At 43.7% G+C, this 24040-nt stretch overlaps 1 protein-coding gene across 1 annotated transcript in view; it reads left to right on the forward strand.

Moving 5' to 3' along the window:
* LOC144112696 (uncharacterized) overlaps positions 1-23838 on the forward strand; it is a 28523-nt gene extending 4685 nt beyond the window's left edge. Inside the window, exons 3-4 of the mRNA XM_077645522.1 lie at positions 2395-2598; positions 17355-23838. Coding sequence (XP_077501648.1) covers positions 2395-2598; positions 17355-17659 — 509 coding nt within the window. The 3' untranslated portion in view covers positions 17660-23838. The remainder of the gene's footprint in view (positions 1-2394; positions 2599-17354) is intronic.
* Positions 23839-24040: the final 202 nt, after the last annotated feature.

Consider the following 24040-nt stretch of genomic DNA (forward strand, 5'->3'; position numbering starts at 1 on the left):
AATTTTGGTTGGAGATGTGCAGTTTATTATATGCGAAAGTTTGCACAATGGGCAAATATCCGTAAAAAAGTTTGATTCATATTCAATTCGGCTTGAGGCTGCATTATTCGTTTTAAGTTTGGAGGCAAAGCTGCACTATTCGTATTCGATTCATTTTTAGAAAAGTACTATTCACACACCGCTAATTTAGCGTGTTATGCAGCAGACCGTAAACATATTGGAATTTTTATTACAACCAACAATAGCAAGTTTAGGCTTTTTGTACCATTGTAAAGCAATTTTGGAATTAGTAAACTCGCATCGCAAAATAGGGAGCGTGTTTGTTTAGTTTTTTCTTTGGTGGACTCAATCGGTGCAGTATAGCACTGTTGGCTGCATTTGTGTAAATTGCTAGTTAAGTTACTGTAACTTAAGTTCTTCTGTTTTACTTGCCTTTTCGAACTTTATATAGCCAGTGTTGTGTTAAAGCTTTGGAGAAGAGATTCTGGCTAAAGGGCTGAGGTGGTGGCAAAGACTCTAGAAGGGAGGGGATTGAAAGTGCACAAATTCAAAGGCTTCAGGTCTTGCACCTGTCTCTTCTGTCTAATTGTGGTTTGAGGAGTTTTCTTTTTTCTTTGTACAGGTGGCAAGCTTGCAGATGTGTTGACTTCAAACTTCTTAATTGTGATGCGCTGCCACTTCTTGTGATGCCCTCTTCAAATGGAGATTGTCCTATTGAATGGGGCTAGGCACATTGCCCTAAATTTCTAGTCACATGGTTCTGAACACATTCTAAAAAGGTAGCCTCAGTGAGTTGTGAGGATCCTCCTGTTTCTTTGAACGCCTCACTGACCAAGAATGCTAAGTGAGAAGAGCGTCTCTTTGATTGGCCATGAATGCTGTGGCAGTTTGGTATGAAAAGGCAGCTGTTATCATTGGAGCAGAAGTGACAGTTGGGTGGGGTTTAAAATACATTGAAGATATGCATAGCAGTGGAAATCTGCACAAACAGTTTTGAAAAATGCTAGGAATAAAATACAGGACGTGCTCTGTCTTGCATTCTTCTTTTTCGCTGATGTGGTACATTTTGTTATAGATGTGTGCATTTGTGAATCTTGTGAATTTGCAAGGAAGAAAACACCATTTTTTTACCCTTCTGTAGTGTAAAAGTGAGACCACAAATTGGTGCCAATGCTTCAGATAAAGTGAGTGTTGTTTTGTTAGTTACTGTCAGTGCTTTTGGATGAGCAAATGGCTCTGGTTATTCAACACATTAATGCAAAGAGCATTTTTTTCAGGAGCCTATGCTTTGCTTCTGTTGATATATTTATTTACTGAGGTGAAAATATAAAGCTGAAAATCAAATGGTGTCAGTTAAAATGCTTCACTGCACTATTTCCAAGTGGAATGGTTTTACCCGAGCAGGCTTGGGCAGAGTGGGCCTCAGAATGGTTTCTTTTGAACCGATGTCTGTCAGAATGGGCTCTAAAGAAGCCCAACTGGTATTGGTATGAGGAAAGCTGGTGCCTGCACGAAATGTAGAGTCTGAAACCAAATATTTCTTGCTGAAATTGTGCAGTGCACAATTGTACCTTGACTGGTCATAACCAACAGTGCACATAGGGCAGCCCGGCCCCATCTGGTTCCACGTGGAGTCAGTGTCCAGTGGGTTCGTTGCTGGTGCCAGCTAGAAATGTGCAATTCTCAGCTGCCCTGGACTGGTACCTGGCAGAATCCTTCAACTCCTCCTTTGCTTCCAAATGAAAGTACCCTGCTCACTTACCACAACTGGGTTTAAGCTGCAGTTAGCTTCCAGGCTATGACCATCTGCTTCCCCGTTGGCCTGTAAATGAGACCAACTGCTGGCCACTTTGCATTCAATGTTAAACTTTACCTGAGGCCAGCAGATCTCTAGTTGGAACGAGCTGGTCCTAATCGGTGCCATCTACGACTACTTGCATTCCCAGTTCAAGATTTTCACCCAAGCAGTTATGCACAAGTGAAGGAAGTTTACAGAGCATGGGAACAATGAAGCAACTAGATTTCTTCACAACCATTGCATATAATCACGAATTGATAAGTTCAGCTTTGAGCTGTGCAGCCAGAACCCTCGTAACACCTCTATATTTCAGGCAATAAAAAGTTTGTTCTGTGCAACAAAAATTTACTCTTTTTACGAATCCTAAAGGTATTGCAGCCACCTGTACACAGCAGCTTCACTTGCTTATTAGGTGTGCTGCCGAATGCTAAAATAACTTTATTGGGAGGATTTTAAAGTGGAATCTTTCAGGAGTATCTCAGATGTGTGGGATCACTGTGAGGCAGTTTGAAATGAAGATGAAGATTGTGTTATTTGTATAAAGGAGATAGGGTGTGCTATAGGTTTTGCCTTTTCCTCCTGTTTTTTTCCACCAGAGCCGTTGTTGCCAAATGCTGAGGCACGGTTAATTCCACCTGACACTACGTTGACCGTGGTCAATGTTCCCCTGCCTGAGATTTCTATCGTCAGAGTTGACCACCCAAGTGTCCCTGAGAGTACCTCTGCTGGCGATGGCCGGAAAAGCCCTCTTCATGAATCAACGGCTGCCGCTGAAGCATGGAAAAACAAGTCTGCACTTTGTAAGGGAATGCTCACCATTTTTCTCTTTCCATCTCTTTTTGTATTCTGCATGTTGCATGTAATCTCTGTGAAGAGTAAGGCAGGTAGATCATTTACTGGAGGTTCATTCTTGGAGTACATTTGGATAGAATGAACTAAATTAACCCTGTTGCGGACATGGACGAGTCAGGCTCATCATAAGCCGGCCATCACGTCTGGCACCTGGCAAGTCCAGCCTGGCTGTGTTTTCTGGCACTCCATGCCCAGTATAAGACGAATAGGGCTTGTCCAAAGCATTTTTTTGGTTCGCAGATAACTGACAGTATAGGTACTCAGTGACCATTTTGGTACCATTTTTAAGAAAAAAATGTGTTCGTTAGGGAGTTAGGAGGCCATTAAGCTGGTTTGTGTTTCGTTACAGTTGATTTTTCAGCCACAAACAGTGCTAAATTTTAAAGGAACTGACCACTGATCAATATGTGTCCTGAGGTTATGATGGAAATGAGAAGATCTTGCCTCATATAAAGAGCACTGCAGTGTGAAAGAAACGAGGGTTTATAATTTAATTTGGCATTTAAAATAGCATAAAACAAACTGAAATGCCTTATTTTGGTTGAACCTTGCCATCATCAGTGTATCCCCACATGACGATCCTCAGTAAAATGTTACTCATTTGTTGGGGTTCGATTCTCAGTGCCAACGGGTACCCACCAGTGATACAATGGGTGCAAGCTTTCCCCTGTCTTGGTGCTCAGCTTCTATGGGGCGAAATGCATGGAAAATTGGTCTTTGTTCCCACCTTGTTTAAAAGAAAACATTTTGTGCCATGGCACTCTTTGGCCGAAGCTGCCCTTGTGCCATAAAAATTAATTATCATCATCATTACTCATCTGTTGCTATGTGCACAGTGCTTTTTCTTTCAGCAGTGTTCTTCATGTCTTATTACTGTTTATGTTCCCTCCAGTGCACCCATCTATGAAAAGCAGTGCTCTCTTTACATTGCCAATGAAGTAAGTGCCTTTAGATTTTGTGCCACTATACTCCATTTCATACATAGCAGGCGATACTGTGGATGCCGCGGAAATAGTGTGCCCGCAAAGCCATATTACTCCCCCGTGTATCATTCGTTTTTCTGGAAGCCCTGGTGAGTGTTTGGATGAAAACAAAAGAATGGCATGAAACCACGGGAATTACAGTTGAAGCTGTGAGGCACTCAGTGTTTGGGCCCTCAGACTATAATTTTCACTGAGTGTGAACTACTTTTTAAGCACGGACACAGTGAGAGTGATTCCCCCTACCAGCTGCATATCATACCACCACGTGTCATTCACACTTCTCAAAGTCTCGATGACTTGCAGGACGAAAACTTGGTAAGATGTAAAACGAAGAGCAGGCAGGACTGGATTAACAGTGATGAAGACCCAGGCCTGGTTCAAAAAGATAAGGGCGCCCCGTATCACCGCCCCCTCTCCCACCCCCTTTGCCAATCTTGAGACTTGACGCATTTTAGAATTTGCTACAAAGAACACACGGCATATTTACTCGAAGAATCTGCGGACCATTTATGAACATCACCTGTGATTATGCTTTCTCGTAAAGTATGTGGACAGACTGGCATCGAGATTGAACTATCCTACGAAATGACAGGACATACACAACGTCCTTCCTAAAAAATCAGAACGCGCATTCGTGAAAAATAAATTTCTGGAGGAGTAATCTGCGGTAGCGCAGAATGGTTGGCTGCGTGTGAGCACAGTTGAAGCAGACCGATGGTCCTTGTTCATAAGCTGTTCGCAACTTCTTACTATAAATACACTACCAACTAGCATGTTGTTTTGTGAATTCGTCCAGAAAGATGAAGTTAAGCTTTCCTAAGGCAGTGTTCCTATATAAACTGTGATATTGTATTCTGTATGCTGACTTAAGTACAACAAATAATGTTTATTACTCCTAACGTTTTCATCATGCGGGGAGCTAAATATTTTTGAAAAGGTGGGACCTATAGAAAATGAGATCAGTACTGCACTCGCACAAAAATAAAGTTTTATTAATACGCTCAATAATCAAAATACCTATTTACATTTTTGCACAGATTTTTACTCATAATTTCATAATTACACATAACTTCTAGTTTTAAAAGAGAAGGAAAAACTTGCATAATTCACACAACTTTTCTGCTTTGAACTTATAGGATGAATTTACATTTTTAAAGAAACTCTTTACTTTTACACAAAGAAGCAAAAATATGTTTAAACATTTCACTGAAACTGAACTTTCAAATGCAGCTTGTATCTATATAACATGTCTACTCTTTTCATTCCTCTTTTAAGCAAATGAAGAACAGTGTTTACATTTCTACAAGCGTTGTCGGGCCTTTAGCTGGGAGAGAGTGTTGATTAGATTTTCAGCATTGATGTGCCTGAGAATCTCCGTCTCATGCTCAGTAGCGAGATTGCTGAGGCGGCTGGCAGTCATTGTTGATCGAAGTCTTCAATTTTAGCTTGCTGAATTATTGTTCACCTGTGCATTTTGTGATCATCAAGCACTGGAAAATTCGAATAGCAATATGAACACCTGGGAATGATACTTCAAGCTTTGCTTGAATTATAAGTTTCAGCATGTCTGTCACAGAAGTACAGCCTGCGTTGCTCACAAAAGAAATAAACTGCTCAAGCTCATCGGTAAATGTGGCAGCCAGATGAGAAGGATAGTTTTTCACGAGCTCCATTGCCTGAAGCTGCCGCTGTGCTGGGGAAAACATGTTCCAATCAGCAATAACAGCAGCCTGCAAGCAGACTTCAGTTCAAGCTCTCAAGCGAGCTGTGAGGGCGTGCAGGAGGTTGTCAGTCATGACGAAGTTTACACGGACGAAATTAGGTGAAGGGTCTTGTGACTGTGGCATGCTAGTACATTCAGAGGTGTTGGACCTTATCGGTTGTTTTCGCTTTCTTTGGGTGCTTGCTTCCTTTGCAAGATTTTCAATTTCGTCGAAGCTCTCTCTGAAGCCGGATACATAATCACACAACAATTTCATCAGGTTTGTGGCAAAATTCCGTGTGAGTGTTGGACTCTGAAATGCCTTGCTGGTGGCATTGAGGCGTTGCAAAACACTATCTCAAAACTCGGCCATAAGCACTGATTCCAACGTGGTCATTGTCTTCAGCAAAGGCTTTGCCTTGTGCTTCATTTCTGTTCGCTCATCTTGATCATCAGATCGTTCCACCAAGGCGGTTTTGATTGCTTTAGAACCGGCCACAAGAGCCCTCGTTCCATCCGCGTGAGCTGACCACCACGTATCTGGTACTTGCTTGGGGATGTCTTGTTTTGTTTCAAGTGAGCCTTAGTACAGCCCAGCGATGAGTAAACACAGCAAAGAAAACATATCCACTGCAAAAACCCGAAAAAACTAACGGAATGCCCACAAGAATCTACAGCATGCGCCCCAACCAGGTTCAGTGAGTGACAGCGCAAGGTACAAAATTAGCTTTTGGGTTGATTTTTTTTCAATTGCACCTGCATGTCGGAGTACTTGCCAGCCATGGTATTTGCATTGTCATATGACTGGCCATGACTGACAGTCTTGGAAGTTCACGGCAAGATTTTTAGAAAATTTTCTTCCGGATCATCGTTGGCCACATAGCGAATGACCACTCTATGCTGGTCCTTATGACTCACATCAGATGTAGTATTGACCGAAAGATAGAAGCACTTGGCACTGGCAATCTCACAGTGATTTTCCTTCGGACTTCAGTTCCAAGAGCTTCTACAGCCTCTTCCACAATTGTAGAGGAGAAGTAGGATGTTTTGCCGCATACAACGTTCCCAAAGTTCTTTATATGTGCAGCAAGGAAAAGATCAAACTTGGTGATCAGTTCAAGACATACAAGGAAGTTGCCATTTTGGGAAAATCTGATTCAATCATTGGATCCCCTGAGAGAGTGCCCTCGCTCTGCCAGAAACATCAAAACAGCTACTACGTGCTGCAAGTCATTTCTCCAGTAACTTGCCAGTTCCGAGCAGTGCTCTTCAAGCGATCGACTGATGGAGGTTCTCACTGAACGTCGCTTGCACATGTCAAGCGCGCACTGTCTGTGACACTCTTTCTTCATGTGCCTTTAGGTTCGCATATGCCTTGTTCCACGAACTGAAGCCACCTGGCTCCGTAAATTGGTCCTTTCTTGCCAACACGAGGGTACAAGAGAAGCAGTATATGGATCCCTTGGAGGGACTGTACACCATCCATTCGCATGAGACGACTTTGTTGTTGGTGCGATGAGCATAGAACATTTCTTGCTGGAAGTGGCAGTGGTAGCCTTTCGGTGCCGCGTCAGTTGGCTAAAGGTGATCGCATTTCGTGTTTTTAGCATTTTCACACACATCCTGGTTTTGTTCCACCCAAAAATTGATAGTGGCTGCATGCAGAGGAAACCAGCCAATGGGATCCGTGGACATGCAAGGACCCTCACAAAAGAATGCCTGGTCTGTTTCAGTCATGCTGCTCGTTCCTGGCAGAGCAGGTTTCATCGCTGCGTGCGAACATGCTCGTTGACGTGGTCGACTTTAAAGGCATTGACTGGAGTGCCTTGCTTGGGCCTGTTTCAGCACAAAGTGTCTCGCTGAGTGCATGGTCTGCTTGACCACCTTCACTGGTCTCACTGGTCGACGGATTGCTGCTCGAGCCCTTCTCACTGGCAAAATAGCTAGAAACCTTAGGCATTTTTTCTTGAGTGTCGCTAAGGCGCTTTTTCTTCACTGTTGCCAAATGGTGCTTTTGAGCATCATGGAGCTTCTTTTTCCACGGCATGGTACAGAGCCACAGAGCCTGCAAACCAGGTTTAGGAAGTTACAAGTAGTTGATCAGTAATTGCATATTAATATATTCATGAAAAGCCTAAAGGTATAAAGGAGAAGTGGGATGTGCCTTAATCTTCACAAAATCACGTAACCAGCGGCTTCACAACACATAGAAAACGTGTATATGGTACTTAGAAGATACCTTATACTGCCCATGTCAGTTACTCCATATCAAATATATTAAATGCACTTCCAGTTCTTTCCAATAATCATATCAAATGTAATTTTGAACCTCTCATATTTAAGGTGAGCAGATGATGTAACTGTCCTCTTAAGCAACTAGACTACGACGAATACAATGAACAGAGAAGAGTGCAGAGCATAAAAGTTTCACTGGTCGGTGGTCGCGCTCACCAACAAGACTCGTCATCCTTTGGACCAGCTTTGCGTCGGCGCCGCTATGTGCAGGAGCGCTGCTTGACGCAGAGCCTTTTGCGAGGTTCTGCACGTTGCTGTTTTATTCTCTTATCTGACTACAGATAGTGTGCGAGTTGGGCAGGGACCCATTGCACTCGTTTTGCTGTCTATAGATGGGCGCCGTTTCTTTTAATCCGTTTTCTTGAACCACGGTGAGCATCATAAAAGCTGCTACTGGGAGGGTCGCTGAACGCGGCAGAGGTGTTAAGTGCCTTCGGACGGACTGTGCACGTCTGGCCCCGGTCGAAATATCATGCTCAACTCGGTGGTCCGTGATTGCACACGCTCTGCCGCGTATTGCGCAATCCACTGGTAAAGTGGATAATAGGCCTTCGTGGCCAGCCACATTTTTCAATAAAGAATCAATCAATCAGTCAATGAGGGAGAGCGGAGAGTCCAGAGATCGATATATTAACAAATACAGAAGCTAAAAAGTGGAAGTTTGTTGAAGACACAGTTGACATATTACTATTCTTTTAGGAGTGGAGAGGGACGTGACTGGCACGGTATTTAACTGCCATCGCACTCATTCTCGAGCTAGGTGGACAGACCCTGCGCTGAAGTTGCTGCGGTAAGAGTCCGCAGAATGGCCAGACATACAGTTCACTGCAAAATGCCAATCCTGTAAATATTTCTTATGCATAAACCTTTTAGATGCTCTCCCAAAAAAAAAAACCCGCAAGTCGGAAAAGACGACACTGACGACGGGAGCAAGGAACGAAACCACCACTCCTTCTATGCTGGGAGAGTTCTATACAATATAATTTTTGACTATTGTTTGCACTACCATGAAAGTACAATATAATTTTAAAATCTTGTGCATCAGCTTCATTTTAGTGATTTTATTTTTGTCGTTGTCAGCGCACCAAATGAGATATCAAATCTGAACTGCTGTCTATGCACCTGTGGATTGCACGTTCCAAAACTGTTGGACTATCCCTGCTCAGGTGCCAGTCCGCCTGTTCAGTGTGTCAATCAGCTGGATCAACTCCGACCGTTACATCGTTTTGTGCGATCCATAGGTTCCGGGCAAGTGAAAAGTTTTATATTTTGAATGAAGAACGATGAAGCTGCCTTTGGGATTAGGCATACGATGCGACAAACAGGTTTTTTTGAAGCATTTGATATTGCAATACATAAGCTCTGTTTCAATCATTATATATCAGGAGCAAAATTATTGGACTGTTTTTTGAACCAAACCACCATAAGGGCCCGGTTCATCTGTACCCTTTGAACCCTGGAAAATCCAGCCTTGAGAGCAGGAGGCTGCCAGCCACGGTACTTGAGATTTGTCGCAACTAAATATGCCTGTCTTCACTTTAATTGTGTGGCAAACCACTTTTTGAGCATGGACTTAGCCTGCACAGACACACACGCTAGCTTTGGCAGGATTGACTGCTTTGTATGAAATGGAGTATAGATAGCGCCACAGTGATTTTCACTTTGTGGATGAAGTGGTAACCACGGTCCACTACAAGTTTCGATGATGAGGCGCACGTCACTTTGCCATAACAGGTTTGGGTGTGAAAACTGAAATGGCTGCTACTCTGTATTAAAACTGCCTAAGTACTGTCTGATGGGCAAGATTTATATTAGTTTTGATTACATCACTTCTGCATGCTGGCATGCAATTGGCATCACACTTCCTCATCATGGTTTCCCCATCGGTGTACATAAATTGGGGGCATCCACTGATAGAAAAATTCTCAGTAAAAATATTCTACAACATTTCTAACAAAACCCTTGTGGAACCAAGCACCTTATACCCCTGTCACACGGCCAGTTTCAATCAACCTCGAGTCGAGGGTCTTCGAGATTTTCAATCGCCATCGAACTCGCCGCTGCTACACGGCAAATCTCAATGGCCATTGAAATGGTTCTCGTGTCTTACGCCACGGATGTGTGGCGCCAGAATCGCTACTTTGGATTTTGCAAAAATAACAAAAAAATTTTTGATAAATGTATACTAAATGCTGAACTACACGCATACGCGAAAGTCGTTCAAAACCCTTTTAATTGCACGTACGCGACGGACATATACAGACACTGCTGTAGCCACTCTAATACAAGACGAGCCAAAACCTAGCCAATTCAACTGCGTCGGAGCGCTGCTTCGTCAGGCTTAATTTAATACCTGGGAAATCGCCATGATATCTGAAAAACAAGAGCTATTTGTCTCTTGAAACCTTATGCGAGGGTAAGAATGGGCAAATCGAAGGCGAATACAACAGCTTAGAACACGATATTGCTTTGAGGGATTAGCGACGAAGCTGTTATCGCTGTGAAGCGGGCGGGCAGGGTGCCGCCATGTTGTCAACGTTAAGTACGCAAGCAACGCAAAGATTGCAATGCAAAATTAATGCGCTTAATGCACTTAAAACAAGTCTAATATAATTTTAAAATAATTTTACAGACTGCTTGCATTAAATTTTATGCGAATAATGTTTGTTCATGTTTTTGCACCGTGAATGTGTCGTGTACGAAAGTGCGCTTGGCGCCGCTCGAAGCAACGCTAGAAACCTTGGGCAGCGCTCGAAGGCCCTCGAAATCTCGATAAAGTTCTGCGCTACTCCGTTGACTCGATAGGCTATTGACTCGATCGCCATTGAAACTGCCCGTGTGGCAGCGCTCGATCGCCTTTGAGTCGATAGACTATCGGTTCGAGGGCCCTCGAAATGCCCGTGTGACAGGGGTATTAGACAGTAAGCTTCGCATTGCCATTAAAAAAATTGGACGCTTGAAATTCAACGGTCAGTTCCTTCAAGTATTCCTCAGTATACCTTGGCAACGCACGGCAACAGCTGTAGCAACGATGGCAACTGCTGTTTTATTATTACCATATATTACCATGTATGAGTCATTAAGTTGACTGATCCCCAACTTGCAGCCCTCACTTGCTAAAGGAAGAAACCGATTCTAAACTTAAGTCGCTGCTCCTCCAACCTCTGCTGTCCTTGCAGGTCAAGGAACAATGCCTGTAGCGTACTGTTCGGTATGTCATTCATCAACCTCCCATGCAGTCACCAACTTTCTTCTAAGCGCTTTGGCAATGTACTGCATCTCTCCCATGGGATGTTGATGTCAGGGCACATGCGCAGGTTGGGACACCTCAAAGCAACAGTAACGAAAGTGACCGCATAATCTTAAGGCCAACTGTTTGGTGCTTACTGAGGTGAAGGACGTTAACACAGTGCCTTGTGAGCGGCAAAGTAAACCAGTTAATTGTCGACCACTGCTAATAGTCTTGTGGTTTCGGATTCTGGTGACGCACGTTCTGGAGGTTGTTAAAACTGATAGACAGATCTTACTTGCATCCCCTTAGACCATTGTGGTGTGTGCCCGAATACGTGCATTGGCTGTGAGCGTTCCATGCTTGCATGGCAATGCACCTCTCGAAGGGCAGTGCATTGCATGGATGTGCACAGTGGCTTGGCTGAGCTCGCTCTAATGGTGGAGGCTTTTAGCCATATAGCTGATTTTAAACTTCCTAGCATCTTTCAGAGATGTTAAGATAGAATAAATCAGTTCTTGTTTGCAGCTAGTCATGGTTTGTAGATCACTTTGGTTTTAGCAGGCTCATCTGTGGTTATGAATCAAAAACCTTTTGTAACAGAAATTGGATTCTGCAGACCTCTTTTACAACAGACTGAAATCATTGTGCACACAAGGTTTGTTGTAACGACTTTGTAGCGGTTGACACCTTGTGTTTGGCTTCGTTGTCACTAGATGGCACTGAGAGCAAGGGTACAGAGGGAGATAGATTAGGTTTCAAGTTTAGTAAGGAAAAATCTGCAGTCATGATATTTAATGATGAGGTCGGCGAGCATAGAATACAGGAGTTCACGTTAGAAGTACTACTAGTGGATGAGTACAAGTATCTTGGGGTGTGGACAAATAACGGTGCTGAGTATCTGACAGAGCATGAAAAATATGTATTGAATAAAGCTAGTAGGAATGCAGCTGTCATTGAAAGTAGGGCACTGTGGAATTACAATAGGTATGAAGTGGTAAGAGGGATCTGGAAAGGGGTGATGGTTCCTAGCCTGACTTTCGGTAATGCGGCCCTGTGCATGAGACCAGATGTTTAAGCAAGGTTAGAAATTAAACAATGTGTCGTAGGGAGGCTAGCTTTGGGAGTACATGGCAATACACCAAATCAGGGGCTACAGGGTGATATGGGATGGGTGCCGTTCGAGAGCAGAGAAGCTAGCAGTAAGATAGCATTTGAGGAACGATTGAGAAAAATGGAGGAAAAGCAGTGGGCTAGGAAAGTTTTCAGATACCTGTATATAAGGAATGTTGATACGAAATGGAGAAAGCGAACTAGAAAATTTACAAGCAAATATCTGGACAGCAGTAGAGGGGCAAATCAGCAATTATCGGTTAAGAAAAAGGTTAAAGAAACAGAGCTCTGTGGAAAACAGGGATGCTGACTAAATCAGCACTGGGAACATACAGGATTTTTAAGCAGGAAATTGCCAAAGAAAATATCTATGATAATTGTAGGGGAAGCTCTTTGTTGTTTGAGGCCAGGACGGGAGTTTTGCGGACTAAGACATATAGAGTCAAGTACCACGAGATACATGTTGTGCGTTGCGTGTGGAGAGGAGGAGGAAACGGCTGAACACTTGATACTTTTCTGTAAAGGGCACCCTACAGTGGAAAGCAGCTGGGCTGATTTATCCAAGGCATTGGGGTTTAATGACAGTGAAGGGAAAGAAGATTTTAAGTGGGTAGAAGTAACCAAGCGAAGGTTATCTGATTGGTGGCTAAAATCAAGACAAGAGTAAAATTTCATAAGTCATGGCTAGGTGGCTTGAGCCACCGCCCGATTTAAAAGGTTCAGCCGTATCCATCCATCCATCCATCCATCCATCCGTCCGTCCGTCCGTCCGTCCGTCCGTCCGTCCGTCCGTCCGTCCGTCCGTCCGTCCGTCCGTCCGTCCGTCCGTCCGTCCGTCCGTCCGTCCGTCCGTCCGTCCGTCCGTCCGTCCGTCCGTCCGTCCGTCCGTCCGTCCGTCCGTCCGTCCGTCCGTCCGTCCGTCCGTCCGTCCGTCCGTCCGTCCGTCCGTCCGTCCGTCCGTCCATCCATCCATCCATCCATCCATCGGCTCCTCTGAATGTGTACATATATTGCCTGTGAGCAGCAATAAACCTTCTTGTTCAGGCTTGTCATGTTGGGGGGCACAGTAGCCAAAGCAGAGAAGTGGACGGGACGAGAGCAAACTTTCAACACATTTATTGAAGTACGCAGTACGTCACGGGAGCCATCATACACTATCTATTCATTCTTTGTTATCTATTCATTGTCTCCACCCATCCCACTACTCTTGCCCTTTAAGTTTATTTTCATTGTTCTTATGAATGAGGCCTTGCGCATGCGTGACGACTCTCATGAGTAAATCTATTGAAAGTTTGCGCTCGTCCCGTCCACTTGTCTGCTGTGTCCTTGTGTCTTCTACCAACACTTCATCATTACCTACCAACAGGCCCAAATCGCTACTATTTTAGCCAATGCCTCATCACTCAGCAGCGCATAACATGGTGTCAGAAGTGGGATCTGGCTAATGCGGTGCTTATGGATGTAGCAATACGTAAGGGCAATCCAATGTTGTGCGTGTCAGTATGCCCGGACTTAACCCCCTCCGCCGTTCACCTTCACAAGCCCGGGGTAGTGGCCAACATGGGTAGCGACGTACAATGACTGCGCTTTCGCTGCTGGTCTCACACAGCCTCCGACGAGGTACAGGTGCGCACACTTGTATTGCATGGGGCCTCAAGCATGCAGCGTCTTGTTGTCACTCGGAGTGTTAACTCCGGAAACTCTTTCGTTTTGGGTCATCAAGGACAAGCTAGCGACACATTTTGTACACTCCGTCAACTAAATTTACGAAAGCCGCCAATTCCATCGCCGAACACAGCATCAGGGAGAGCCTGTAGATGCCTTCTTTGCGGCACTTTGCAATCTTGTTAAACAATGCAGGTACAAAAGCCCCAAAATGGAAGACCGTCTCATTCACAACAAGTTCATTGTATGATTGCGGGATGAAAGGCTATCCAATCATTTGTGCCGCAGCACGAAACTCACGGCAAAGAAGCACTGTACCAAGTGCATCTGCATGAAGATCCCGAATAAGAGTGTCTCTGCCGCACAAGCTTCCACGAGAGTGCAAATGTTTACAGCTGAAACGTCAATGTGGCGCGACGCAAAAAGATAGCGCCAAGCACGTCGTCATGCAAAAGCAAGTCAGCGCAGCCTACTGGGTCAACATGCGGTTAATGCTGCCGCAAAACGAATGCCTGGCATGCAAATCTACATGCCATTTCTGCAAGAAGCAAGGTCACTTCGCCGAAGTTTGCAAAGCCAAGCAGAGAAAAGAGCTCTTGGGTTCTATCGAACTTCAGGCGCTCAGTACACATCGAGCAAGGTACACCGACCTATGCGTGAATGGGCACCTTGCAAAGTTCAAAACAGACTCGGGAGCAGAAGTAACTAGTTTTGCCATCTTTCCCAGGATTGTCTCGCCTACTGGAGGAAGCAGAAGCCGGGGTATCCAGTCCCGGAAATCTTCGGTTACGCATACTGGGAAATTTCACTGCTACCTTGGAGTGGCGCAACAGGATGACTGTCAAGACATTGTATGTCTTCAAGAATCAGGCTACCCACTTTCTTGGACTACCGGCAATCGAAGACTTGGGTGTCGTTCAGTTCGTAGACTCAATAGAGAACGTTCCGTCAACCCAGCCCAAAATCTTTTGTGGATTTGAGGAAGTGCAGGAGGAATACCACATTCGCGTCTTTCCTGATGCTCGTTCCTTTTCGCTGAGCGTTTCAAGGCGGATACCCCTCCCTCTGCTCAAACATGTGAAGAAAGAGCTGGACAATATGAAACCCAAAGAGTCATTCAAAAAGTCGACACACCAACCGCATGGTGATCAGGCCCTGTCGTAGTGCCGAAGCCGTCGGAAGGGTGCAGGCTCTGTGTAGACTTGACGAAGTTTAACAAGGTCATCCAGCGCGAGCGCTATGTCTTGCCGACAGTTGAAGACATCTTATGCCAGCTCGATGGAGCACGAGTATTTTCCAAGCTTGGTGCAAAATCCAGCTTCCACCAAATCAGACTAAGTCACGAGAGTGAAGAACTGAAACGTTTAGCATTCCCTTTGGCCGCTACTGCTACAGACGTCTTCCCTTTGGCATCGTGACAGCGCCCTCTTCCAGCGCTTCATGTCAAAGCTGCTCGAACATCCCCAGAGTCGTCAATACGATCGACAACATACTAGTTTTCGGTAGGAGCACGACCAACACCTAGCTGATGTCTTGGCTTGCCTAAATCAAGCTGGGGTCACTTTTAACGAAGAGAAATGTGAATTCCGAGTATCTTTTGTCAAGTTCCTAGGAGTCGTCGTGGACGTGCAGGGAATTTGACCCGACCCAGATAAGGTCAAGGCTGTCAACGATATCCTGTCACCAGTCGACGTCATTGGAGCTCGCTGATTGCTTGGAATGGTCAGCCATGTAGCACGTTTCATACCATACCTGTCTGAGGTCACTGCACCCATTCGTTCATTCTTGAACAAGAACAATGCCTGGATTTGGGGTCACAGCCAAGAAGAAGCTTTTGCTCACATCAAGTCATTGCTCAACTCTTGCACGAAGGTGTTTGCCGCTGTCAAGAAGACGTCCAAGAGTGCGTTTGGTGGCCAAATTGCAACCTGCATATCGAACATCTGGTGACTCAGTGTGCCAAGACTAGTGTCGTGCGTTCCGAGCCACTGATACCAACACCCACACCGCAGAGACCATGGCAACGCCTGGGAGTCAATTTGTTCCAGTTCAGAGGACGTGATTATGCCGTGATCATCAATTACTACTACAGATTCCCCGAAGTGGTCACACTGGAAACTATGTCATCACCAGCAGTCATTGCTACTGTGAAGAGTTTTTTCGCTCGCTTCGGGATTCTAGACGTCATGCGGACAAACAACAAACCTCAGTTCATATCTAAAGATTTTGGCAAGTTCACTCGATCTTATGGATTCCAGCATGAGACAAGCTGCCCTAGATACCCTCAGATCACTCGGCAGTGCAGAGCAAAGTTTACTCTATATCATGCTTTACTGAAGAGGCAAATATGATCGCTTATTACACGTTGTGGTTGCAAGGTCATGTAAAAGTGGCTTTGTGAAAGCCTGTGTAATGTGTCTTGTATTAACATTCAAATAGACAGATTCAAAAACCAGGAGGCACATTTTAGACCTGAGTGCATAGTAGCTGTAGAGTGGTCTTTGGAAAAGTAGAAAAGAAGAGTTGCATAGCTAGGAAGCACAGAGCGTTGTTTTCAAGTATTAAAAATGATGGCAGTTTTCGTTGATGAATTGATAACATTTCATTAAATTACTCCATTCTGTGTGTTGTGTTGAGTTTTATTGCATATAAGTGACTAAGGTTATCGTGCACCAAATGAAAGTTGAATTAGTGTGCTTTGTAGTCTGCTTTGTGAGAAAGAGCTAAAATGTATTTAATATATCATAGCTTGTCAAAAAGCTTTGCTTTTTTTTTTTAATATAAAAACATAAGATACCTACAAATGCATTTTCTCCTTGGAGTAAACTGGGGTGAAAAGGGATCTGCTTTATTCTGCTAGTACTTCTGAAGTGCAGCTCTCAGTTCACAAAAGCCAGCCAACTACAGAAACACCTTGATAGTACAAATTTCCGAGGACTCCAGAAAATATTGTATTCTCCAAAATTTGTGTAATTCAAAATGAGCTAGAACACTAGCACCAAAGCAAAGGAAGCATGTTCATGTTTCTTTATTTTCATTACTGCTGTGCAGAGAAGTTTGTGTGTAATTTTGTTGAAGCAAATTGTTCTAGGGTGTGCAGTAACATGCTGTCACGACACCACTCACATTAGGAGCTTACAGCATATGAGAGGATGCCAGGGGCATGCAGCATTCTGCCATTTTACTGGTCATTGATCTCTGTTGTGCTTTCACTTCATCAGCAATATCATTGATTGTCTTGAGTGCACAAATTGCTGGATCAGCATCTGTGGTGATGAAGTGTTGTGCTGATTCCTCGAATCAAAAGTCCTCATTTCTCATGATGTGTTGTCTGAACACGCTGCCTCTGGGGTCTTAAAAATTTACTACTACTGTGTAATGTTGCTACTGTGTAATATTGGTTATAGTTTGCTGTGTGCTCTAACACTTTGAATCTCTACATCTATAAATAGTACCTGACACTATTTTACAGAAAAAGAATAGTCTTGTGCACAGCAAGTAATTGCTCCTTGGTGTCCTTTACGTCATTGGCGTTGGTGTCTTGAGGCATTCACATGCCTATGAGTTCAACCTTTTTACTCACTGTAAGTGAATGGCCTTTTAGTTTCAGGAGTAGCCATGTTAGCTGAACAATTTTAACGTAGTAATTAGGCTTGCACGTTTACAGTTTGTATGTTTTGTTTCTGAAAGAACGTCTGTTCTGTGCTGTTTTTGTAGCCATAGTGAACGGGGACCACTCGGATGATGGCCAAGGCAGCGACAGCTATCCCCACGCACACTCGAGCTTGCCTTCAGAATGTTCACGTGACATTCTCAAAACTGTTATCGAGCAGCACCGTCTTATGGCACTGCAGATTCTTAACGAAGAGGATATTCGTCATGAAGAGAGAGTGCGCATTGTGCTTGATATGGAAAACCGGCTGAAGCAGGAGCACGACAACTTCAAGCTGGCGCTGGTTGATAGACTCAACAAGGGCTTCGCCCAGATCTTAATGGCTATGAAGTCTTCCACCACGTCTTAGGGGCCTGGTGGCCACTGGCTAATTGTTGGCAGCGGCATTACCTTTTGGTGTGCAGTCAGAGAGGCTGGACTGCTTTACCAGTGCTGCTCTCCTAAAGCAACTGCCCAGATGCAGTTGGGTGTTGCTTATTATGCAGTTTTACCATATTATGCAATTTATATAAGCCTTTAAGCATCTGGTTCTATTCTGGTACCTTAGATACTCTAAGCCGTGAGTGGGCCTAATGCAGTACTGAAGACACAAATGTTTGTGTGCGGATCAAAGTGTGGTATGGTGGTAACAGGCTTAGGGGCAGCCAGAAATGCAAGACTTGTGTGTACACCCAGAAAGCCGGGGCTGGTTCGCAGGATCAAACAAGGCTGTTTTTCTTAAAACTGTGATAGGGAGTACATGCCCGGTTGTGAACAAAGTCACTGATGTGGATACACCTTAGGGCCCATTTTTGGGCGGAACGAGCTGAGCCATGATTGTTCATTCCTGAATTAGGTGTCTGGGATAATGAATTTATTAAAAATAAGAAGGATCATCTCACTAGGTGGAAGAGGAGCCTGTCTCGTTTGTGCCTTCGAGCCTGCCCAGCTTTCATTTGGTCATGTTGATTTTGTAATTGTATAAGCGAGGCTAGGTTTTACAGATAGGTACCATACCATGTAGTACTGCTGTGTGTAGGGCCCAGAAGTCTACAAGATTTCAATGCAATTTCCAATGCCAAACTTGGAACATTTAAAAGCCTTATTTCTTCTAGACAAATGTGTGTACGGTGATCATGTGATGGCACTTGTGGCTGTTATAGGCATATGTTGTGCTATGCAGTCTTTGTGCTCTGTGTCGTGCAGTGTGCGTGCCACTTTTGGTGCTGCGTTGCACTGTGCACTTTAGTTATGTTATGCCTTAATGTAGAGGCAAAAATCAATTTTATGTCTGCTTGTTCTATGTACTTTTACTTCAAGGAGCTAAAAGTTCAAAGCTCTGAATATGCTCATTATAGACTTTTCAATTTGCTAAGGTTGATAAGAATAGGCTTAATCTTACAGTGTGCTCATATTCTGTTTTTTTTTTTCCCCGTTATTTTTGTCAGCCCATACTGTGGCTGTTTTTTCACAAACCATGCTTTCACAAAAATGTTGCTTTTGTCCATTCTACTTTGATGTACTGAGGAATGTTTGTGCTGTCTTGGCATCCTGTGAAAGCATGGTTCCAAACTTAATTTGATTTACTGAAAGCTAGTTTTGAAGTGTCTATATGTCTGTTCCTCGCAGAGTAAGCATCATGGAGGGACAGCTTCCAGTTTGTGCATTATGTCTACTGGTCGCTGAGACAGCGAATGATTTACCTTTTTTCTTGTATTTGTGTTCTGAGATGTCAGTCAAGACACTGCGTCTTTTACTACATTGCTGTGCAGTGTATATTTTTGAGCGAAGCAACGCTTAAAATTTAACTGCGCCCTTTTTTTTTGTTATTGATTCTTGGTGCAGGCAGTAAACATATGTACTTTCATCTGTCCAATTCATGACCTAAGATGTCAGTCAAGACACTGCATCTTTTACTACATTGCTGTGCAGTGTATATTTTTGAGCGAAGCAACGCTTAAAATTTAACTGCGCCTTTTTTTTTGTTATTGATTCTTGGTGCAGGCAGTAAACATATGTACTTTCATCTGTCCAATTCATGACCTAAGATTTTGGGCCCTAGTCATATATGGCTTTTTTTATGTTTCACTATTTTTACACTGTGTGATGCACATCTTTTACAGGAAGTGTATGGCCACAGCATTTTTTTTTTTGTCATATCATATGTGCAGAGTTTCTGCAGTGTCACTCAAGATTTGTGTATGTTTGTTTACACTAATATTTGTCTTTGTTAACTGACCTTTGGTTGCTGGGAGGTACATTTCACCTCCAAGAGCTTAGTGGCATGGGCTTTTACAAGGTTAACAAGGGGCTGTATTTGTGGGTGCAAAGTCTATTCACATGAAAGTAACAAGGATAAAGTACAGGCATGTATCTGCATAGATTTTTAGTTCCTCGGCCTGTCAGTCAGTGCTTTGCTTAGAGTTTCTAACATGTGAACTGCGCACCTGTGAAAGTATGTACATATGTTTGCTGCGACTGGATCCTGCAAAATACATATCATACTTATTAAAAAGTGGTATGTGTTATTCCAACTATGCATTTCTTCACAGCATTTATTCCTGCTGGTTACCTGTAGTGACGTACAAAATGTGGTTACAGTTGTAATCATGTCAGAGTAGAACTGCGATGGAATTGTGTTAATAAAATGCAATCCGTGCACAACTGTCAGATCTGTTAGGACTGTTAGGTGTTAAGAGTGACACAAGCGCTTGTGTTGTGTCGTCCTTCTTGTGTCCTTGTACTTTATACTACTTCCATCATGAATTCAATGTAATTAGCCCAGCTCTCCTCCTTACTGCTTTATTAGCAAGTTTGATAAAATGTATGCAGACCTTCTCGGAACCGGTATTTTGATGCTGAGCTTTAAGCTTCTCTAGTGTGAAACATTCCTCATTGCTGCCATGGTAGTATTAGAACCCAGCATAAAAAATTTATTCTGTAATCTTAATTTTTCAGTTGCGAATGATAATTAACTTCAAACTGGAAAGCCCTAGGACAACTGTACTGACTTCAAATGGTTGGAAGAGGGCAGTTGTGGCATCTACATGTCTGGACATAGACACCAGTGCACTCCAAACTTCTTACAGCGGTATCTGTAGTTATCTGTATTAATCTAAGTTTCCATGGTTGAGCATTGTTTGTATCGCCATCATCATTCCATCCTCATGCCCCATTCTGCAGCACAAAAATAGGCAACTATAATATGAATAGGTACAAAGCTGCTGGCTCGGGGCCACGGCCATTCTACCTTGGTCTCCACCTCTGGCGAAGGCCAACTTGTGCAACCGAATTTGAACCGGAGAACATAACCCAGACTATGATGCACAGTATACTTCCCCTCAGCCACGAACCCGCCCAATCATTCATAGGCTACTGCGGCTACTTGTGTTTGTTCATTAGCAGTGGGAGGCATGCGTGGCATCGTCATTGTGTTAATTATTCTGGGAACCAGCTGGTGTTGATCACTCATAATGCCCTGAGGGTAAGTGGCTGAAATTATTTTTCTATGTATTGCCAAACTTTGCTGTGTAAGCATGGACAGCAACATGGACCAAACTTGTGCACTGTGATAAAACAATCAACCTGACCTGAGCTGCCACCATCAGGGTAAAATCTTGACTTTCAGAATTGCTTGAACTTAAAATGTTCAGTTGAGAACACTTGCAAACAAGTGTGAAAGCTTGGGCCTGGCAGATCATGGCAGGAAAACTTGCAGCAGCAACAGACAAGTGTAGAAACACAATCACACCACTTTTTTTTTTTTCAGTGATGGAAATGCAATCACAGTGCTCTAGTTGTGTTTCTGTCCTATTTTCTGTATTTTGCGGTTTTTTCACTCAGAAAGCACTGCTCATTGCTAACTAGCTTCAGCAGTTGCATGCATTGACTTGCAAGGTACTAGTGTGCAGATTGCACAACACATCTGCATGCAATTTAGCTACCTGGCCTCCCTAACTGTGCAGACCCCATATTATCCTCATTATGAATCAAAAAATGTTGAAATTTGTGTTCGTCCAAAGGCCAGTCTCCTTTCAGTACAGGCTGAAAAACTACCTGCTGTAATGGCTTGGTGACAGTGATGTTCGGCTGATGATCACAGAGTCCGTGGATCCAACCCTAGCAGCAGCAGTTGCATTCTGATGGAGGTGAAATGCAAAGATGCTTGTGTGCTGTGCAACGTCAGTGCATTCTAAGGAATCCCAGTTGGTTTAAGTTGATCTGGAGCCCTCTGCTATGGTGCCTTTCTGTCTTGATCCTTTCACTCCCTCCTTCACCCCTTCCCTCGCTGCATGGTCCAGGTGCCCACCAAAAGTGGGACAGTTACTTCTTTGCCTTTCCTTTTCTCATAAAAATTTGTATTTTGCAATTTTTTTAAGATCTTCCACCAAAACAAGCACCACTCCAGCATGCACCAGACCTTACTGAATAATGTATTGCCAGCAAACCAGTCGGCTATAGAGCAGCATGTCTTTTCAACACATGCAGCTGCACAGATGCATTATTTGATAACCTAGGTGTGTTTACACTGCCATTTTTATTTCTGCAATTTTATGTTCATTGACCTAAATTCCTGGGTTGTCAATAATACTGGGTATTGTAATACTGTAGTGATGTACATCCCAAGCTATGTTTGCTGGCACTCACAACATGCCATGCACCATGGAGTAATTTACACAATTACAGGCAAGACTTTGAATAATTATAGATTTAAACCCTGGCATAGCAGTGTAGACTAACTAAGGCCCCCAACTTTCTACGGCGGCAAATTTAAAATTCCGCGAATTGAGAACAAATAATTCATGAAATTCTGCGGGAGGTATCAAATAATGCTTCAAAATGCAACTCGCATTAGATTTGGAAGCAAGGTAGAAATAAGGTGTGCTTTTTTTTTTTCTCTCAGTTTTTCAATGTAGCTAAAGCAACCTTTGCCAGGAAGCTTAAAAGCCGCTAGGAGAACCCAGCTTTAAAACGACATTGGAGCAAAGCGCAGAGCATACAAGTTCAAGGGAGGAGGTGGCTGTGGATATGGAGAGGAAGCAGCTCAAGTTGCTGAGAAAGAGAAGGCACTGAAAGAGTCGAGTGGAGTAAAGTAAGCAAAGAGGGGCAGACTTGCAGGTCTGGGCAGCTTGAAGCACTGAGTAGGGGCGGCACGGCAGTGGCAGCTGCTGCTGCGTGGGAATCTGCATGTGTTAAAGCATCAGAGGCGTGGCTTCGCTCTATCTTGATGCACGTGTCTGAAGCACTGCCTCTTAAATAATGTTGACATATCTGCTCCTTACACATTTTCATTTGCCATCTGCGTTTTTGGGTGGGCCCTCGTCTGTGGTTGGCCTGGACAGTTTGAGATTGCATTGTAATTGTAATAATATTTCTTGTAGTATTCCCCCAAGTTCTCATGTTATATTCGTGAAAATAAGGAAAATAGTCATTTTCCCATCATATTGTTGTTCCTATTAATGCCCGTAACAGCAATAGCATCAAAAAAGAGAAGGGTAACATGCAGTTCCACGAAAAATGCTGATACCCGCGATTTCTGGTGGAATCATGGGAAACTGGGGGCCTTGAGTCGATAACAACGTATTTGATATAATGAAGTGCCCATGGACTGTCACCTGTTAACACCTTGTTTTAATGTTGTAAAATTTTTCCTCCAGTGGGCAAAGTGAATTTCATTTTATTCCTAAAGAAAAATAACAGGCCAGCTTAACCACAATGCTCACAGTGTGCTATGTATGCTACCAATGCTACTCAGAAGTACCACATGAAGATGATGATGCAGTTTGGTTAAGCTCAGCATCATTTGAGTAAGTGGAGCAGGCAGCAGTGTTCATTGCAATGTGCCTGCTTGAAATGAGCAATGACAGTTTCAAGGGCTACAGAAAGCCCTCTGCTTGCTCATCAAATGTACCAGTGTCATTGCAGGTGCTGAAAATAGCAGGCCTAGCTTTGGCTTCATTGGTTCGCATAAATTGGTGGGGACATGTGGCTTCCTTAAATTGAAAAAATATATATATATATATATTGCATTGACAAAGTACCATCATAGACATCTTTGCTGCTGGGTTAATGCCTAGAGCAGGGGTCTGAAACGTGTGACCCGCAGGCTTAGTTGCGGCGTGCTAAGGATATTTCAGCCATTGCTCCAGATGAACCCCTCTGGTTACTTCCCCTTTTCTGTCTTCCGAAAATGTATGGCTATAAATAATTCCTTGATGTCTGGTCTTTCCTCCCCACATCAATATCTAGCTTTCCATGAGAACTGCGTAGAATCTTTCCAAACAACAGAAAAAAAAAATTCTCCGCCAACACTGCCTCAGTGTTCGACTTAAGAACGTTAGCTACGGGAGCTTCAAGTGCTCACATCGGTGTGCTAAGCTTATGTGGAGAAGACCAAATCCAAACATCCCTTCTAAGAGACAAGCAGTGTCATCTACCTCACAGATTTTGCACTACTATTGCAATTTACAGCCACTTTTGCTATATCCGGTATATTTCCTTGTTATATCAGTTAATAAAATTTATTAACATGTTCATCACAATGCAACAAATTGTTTGACACCATTCGAGCCCCCTGCAATTAACAGTTCGGTCATAATGGCCGTCTGAAGGTTCTTGGAATGCACGGTTTGGGGGCAGGAAGGTCATCGTTGCAAATCCCACACATATTTTGGCCTTCATCTCAATTAGTAATTTTATCCTCAGGAACATGCCAAGTCATCTGACACCACTTCGCGTCAAATGGGTGTGG

The sequence above is a fragment of the Amblyomma americanum genome, chromosome 1 (assembly GCF_052857255.1).
Source record: "Amblyomma americanum isolate KBUSLIRL-KWMA chromosome 1, ASM5285725v1, whole genome shotgun sequence".
Lineage (NCBI taxonomy): Eukaryota > Metazoa > Arthropoda > Arachnida > Ixodida > Ixodidae > Amblyomma > Amblyomma americanum.